At 36.2% G+C, this 4,833-nt stretch overlaps 1 protein-coding gene across 1 annotated transcript; it reads right to left on the bottom strand.

The window, feature by feature from the left end:
• Positions 1-1,058: 1,058 nt before the first annotated feature.
• On the bottom strand, positions 1,059-2,367 carry LOC103992194 (cell number regulator 2). Its single transcript, XM_009411804.3, has 4 exons — positions 2,029-2,367; positions 1,877-1,948; positions 1,554-1,766; positions 1,059-1,442 (listed from the first exon to the last, which is right to left on the bottom strand). Exons 1-4 carry the CDS (start codon positions 2,219-2,221, stop codon positions 1,369-1,371), a joined length of 552 nt encoding a protein of 183 aa, XP_009410079.2. The 5' UTR covers positions 2,222-2,367; the 3' UTR covers positions 1,059-1,368.
• Between the last annotated feature and the right edge of the window lie 2,466 nt (positions 2,368-4,833).

Below are 4,833 nucleotides of genomic sequence, written 5' to 3'. Positions count from 1 at the left end.
GGTAATGACATGCTTAAATGAAAAGGATAAAGCCAAAAAAAAGATACAGGCGATTTTCTTAGAAAATATCTGTATTTTGACTATTTCTCAATCCGTATCGTTTTTCTAAAATAATACTCCTAATTTAAAATCTAAACTATTCCTGAAAAGGTTTTCTGAATGTTATAATATTTTTGACTTACTATAATGTTTTTGACATGTTATAATGTTTTGGTCACTATGATAATAACATTATAAAGCCTATTTAAAAATATTATAAATGAGTTCAGAATCAAAACATACTAGAAATTATTTAAAATATCATACTATGATTTATATGAGAAGTTATCATAATTTACCTAAATAAACATAAAAATTTGACTTGTTATAGTATTTTGGTCACCAAAATAAAAATACTACAAAGTTTACTCGAAAATATTGTAAATAAGCGAAATGAACTCCTAACCTTAATTAAACTAACTACAAACCTAAAAATATTATATTGTAATGATCTATGAGCAATGATAACTAAAGAAGATGCCACGTATTTTCAATACATCAATAAAAACACTATAAATGTTATTAAAAAATACTATAAACAAACCAAATAAAAATATTATAACAGTTTAATACTGATGAAAAATGGATGAAAAATTTTAACGAAAAAAAAAATTTTAAGGGGCATTTTGGATATTTATCAAATTAAGGGTATTATTTGGGAAAAAGCAGAGTATCGATTGGAAAATATCCAAATATATATTTTTTTAAAATATCACTCAAAAGATATTACATTATATATATATATATATATATATAACAATAATAGTATACATATTACAATATTAAAAAAAATATTTATGAGTCTATGATCAATATCCACATTAGTTATGATTAAATAATATTCCATGTGATGACTTTGATAGAAACATATAAGTTTGTATTTATATATATAATAGATAACTCCATGACGTGGGTGATAGGAATAGATAATTAGTGCCGCCTTTTAATATAATTAATGATAGCGGGAGAAGAAACATATCAAGATGATGCAGAGATAATAATTGAGTGCAGCCTGTGTGTGAACGAATTGGGGCCCAAACATCATGTCCATGTATCTGAAGTGAGGCTACAATCACAAAGGACGATAAGGTTTGGCCAATCACAGTGAAAGTCCACTTTTCCAAACAATGCTCAATTGTAGACTCGTAGTAAACGACTTTGGATCATCATCCAATTCATGCCCACCGCAGACATTGATTTTATTCTTCTCTTATAGGTCGTATTATCTGCATATGACGTTTAGTAATAAACAACGAAATCCATACCTCGCATTTTATCAAACATCTTGCAGTCCCTAATTATGGCAGCACTGGACTTTGAGTTGAGATCTCAACGGCTCATGCCTTGGACCGGTGGCGGAATGGTTGCGGGTTGCCCCTGCCTCTCCATGTTTGCATGCCAACCTGCACGAAAGGAAAGATCGCCGTTGCTTCAGTCTCCCTCTCTCCCAAAAGGAAGAACACACGAAGAGTCAGCACACAGAGAGAGAGAGAGAGAGAGAGAGAGAGAGAGACCTATGCTCATGTCGTAGCCACGGCGATTGAGCTCTCGGTACATCTGGCAGAGGGAGCAGGTCTCGCAGCAGCAGTGGACGAGGCAGTCGGCGCAGGGCTCCTCCCTCAGCCCGAGCTGCGCCCGCAGTTTGGAGCGGTAGAAGCAGGAGTACAAGCACTGGCAGCACGTCACATACATTATAAGCGCGTACAGCGCCCCACTCGTCCCGCATGCTTCACAGATACCGATCAAAGGCTTCGCCGTTCAATCCTCCATGCAGTAAAAAGCCAGACAACAAAAAAGAACGGAGGATCCAATGACTCCAAGAAGAAACAGTACTCACAGGTGGCTCCTTTGTCGACGATCTCCGCGATTTGACCGAACGTGATACAAGGGCAGAAGCAAGTGATGCAGCCTGCAGTAAGGAATCGGATGCTTAACAACAGCAATTGGACCAAGGAATTACCGAGTAAAAGTGGAGGAGGGCTCGATTACAGTTGCTGCCATCGTCGCAGCACTTGCAGAGGCCGGTGGACCAAGCGCCGCCCGCCGGAGTTTGGATCTGGAAAGTACCGGGGGCGGTCGGCACCGGCACGCCCATCGTCGGCTGCGGCGGAGGGTAGTAGGGGTCGGTCGTCGGCGGCGGCGGTGGAGGGTAGTAGGGTTGTGGTTGTTTGGATGGATACATGGTGGAAGAGCAGTTGATCAAGTGGGAGATGGGGGAAGAGGGCTTGGAGATGATCTTGATATCATATCCATCAGCCACTGTTATAGGTGAGCGAGGAGTTCAGGCATTACGGCATGTGGTTGTACCTACTCGACCACGGCTTCGCTGGTTGCTCTAAAAGGTGGGTCAACAACGGATCTGTCTTTGTCGAAAGAGACACCGCCATTATTAGTGTGGCCAATGGAAGACGCCAACCCATTGGGACGAAGACGAAGCGCACAGTGTGACCGACATTATTTGCAAGCTAAATCAGCCATATATTTTCTTCGCGCAAAGATCTTTATATTTGATTGGTTCGGCATGATCAGAAATTTCCTGAAGTGATATATAATTTCTAATGATAAATATTCTTTTGAAGAAACTTAAATTTAAGTAGATTTAAATAAAGGACATATGGATTCTCAAAAAGAATTAAGCTATGATGGTTGCCATGAATCATCTAAATCTAATCAATGAATAGAATGTAAGATCCTACCTAATCGTCTCATCTATCTTGTTAAGGAGAAGTTTGATTTTAAATTCTAATTAGAAGTATATTATGTTCATATGTTCTGAATGATCCATTTCTCATGATTATGTGTTGATTAACACATTGATGCGGTTGATAAGCCCTCGTAGTACAAGCATAATGATGCAATTATTTGAGATGCACTTGAGCTAATAGTCCATGGATTAGGAGGCCTATATATCAAAAGGAATAAAAACTCTCTCTCTCTTTCTTTTTTATATTCTTATATTATCATATGAGAGGGACACGAGTGATAGAAGATAATTTCCCCAACTTGATAGAAGATAAGATTTCCCCCAGGAAATATCTCTATTTTGTTTATTTTATTGAGGAAAATCCTTCAAGCTAAAGTATTTTCATTTCTTCAATAAAGCTTCTTATATTCTATTGTTCTTATCTTCTATTATTTCTACGAGAACGTTAAGAAAAATTCTATCAATCTTAATAAGTTCATGAGTTTAGTTTTAGATCATCATCAAGAAACAAAAGAAGGTCTCCGTATTCAAAGTTACCTCAAACGTAGAAACGATCCAAGGAATTAGATTGATCTCTTAACTTATTGAATATAAACTACAGATTAAAATACTTAATCCCAAGTTAATTATAATACATCAATCAACTCTTATAAGTTAATTTTGAATATTTATTCACTTTTTGTATGAAATAATTTAAGATATTATAAATTCACAATATCTAACAAGTATTAATGTAGTTTAGGATGAAAGACTCGTTGAGATAACTAAATTATTAGTTTATTAAATCTAAATCGATGAACTAAGATCCTTAAGTCGAGGTTAATGACATCATACTCATGAATCCTTATCATTCAACTCAAGTCTTTATCCACTTCTAATTCAAAAATAAATCAGGATATTACACTATGGTGCTTGATGTATTTCTTTGTCACGACATCTTTCTTCGTTTCCATACACATTCATAGCTCAGATTTAAAACTTTTTTTCCCATCAAAAATATATTTAGTTTAATTTGTTTATATTAAAGGATAATGTATTCGTTTCATCTTTTTCTTTCCGTGTTTGACTATGAATAGCAGTCAATCCAATTTAAGGTAGAACTATCACACTGTACAACATTGGTGTATTTCACCTAAGAGATGCCTTCCTTCAAAGTTATATATAAATTTATATTATATTATATTATATATATATATATATATATATATATATATATATATATATATATATATATATATATATATATATATATATATATATATATATATATGTGTGTGTGTGTGTGTGTGTTCTGCTGCGCAATCATCGTACATGAATGAACATTTTGGGAGTAAAGGAACCAAATAATGGCTTTACCATATTGCAGCTGCTCTTCAGGTAAGCTAAGAACAGGTGAAGGAGGAGAACCAGCCAACCCGCACTCCCCTTGTTTAGACTAGAATTCAATTGTGCTTAGCATGGCTCAGAATAGATGAGTCAATGCGAGACATCAGAGAAGGAACCATTTCTACTTTAGATTTATGGTTTTCCGGACATGGAATGAATTCTCTAGCCAAGAATTGCATGTCCTCTGAGCAATTTCACAGAGGCAATTCAAGGAATGTGCAGGCATAAGTTGGGCTAACGAAGAAACAATATTTCTCCGAGGGACAGACTTAGGTTTGGACGAATGTAAATGAGAAAAGCTGGTCATCTTGTGACAAGACATTAACTATGTAGCTGATGTTAGTAGGTGAGATCAGTAGTGCCTTCAACTAATGAACGTAGGCCAATACTTAATTTTAAGAGCCCCATCAATCACGGAAGTGTACGACCAAAAGATGTGGCAATGCAAATTGCGTTAGTCAAAAGACCAATGCCTCCTAATCTTTTACTACTACTACGTGGTATTTGACTCTCTCCATGCACTAAAAGGAGTGGGCGTCGAAGGAAACATTTGAAGTCTCCCAACTCTATTTATTACTCTTGAGAAGCAAGCAAAAGTTCCAACCAAAAATGGTGGTCCACTGATGCACCTCCCCCATACACAACATTCCATGAGTTCCTCCTGGTCCCGAGAGGCGTAGCTCATTGCTAAAACCCATTTGGCT

The sequence above is a fragment of the Musa acuminata genome, chromosome BXJ1-7, assembly GCF_036884655.1.
Source record: "Musa acuminata AAA Group cultivar baxijiao chromosome BXJ1-7, Cavendish_Baxijiao_AAA, whole genome shotgun sequence".
Taxonomy (NCBI): domain Eukaryota; kingdom Viridiplantae; phylum Streptophyta; class Magnoliopsida; order Zingiberales; family Musaceae; genus Musa; species Musa acuminata.
Note: the sequence above shows the minus strand (reverse complement) of the source record. Positions and strands in the feature narration are given on the sequence as shown.

Excerpts from the sequence above, each read along its gene's own strand:
- LOC103992194 (XM_009411804.3), bottom strand. The coding sequence starts at position 2,221 with ATGTATCCATCCAAACAACCACAACCCTACTACCCTCCACCGCCGCCG. Across the intron at positions 1,767-1,876 it reads CGTCGACAAAGGAGCCACCT|CATGCGGGACGAGTGGGGCG; the intron begins GTGAGTACTGTT and ends GTATCTGTGAAG. Across the intron at positions 1,443-1,553 it reads TGGCTACGACATGAGCATAG|GTTGGCATGCAAACATGGAG; the intron begins GTCTCTCTCTCT and ends CCTTTCGTGCAG.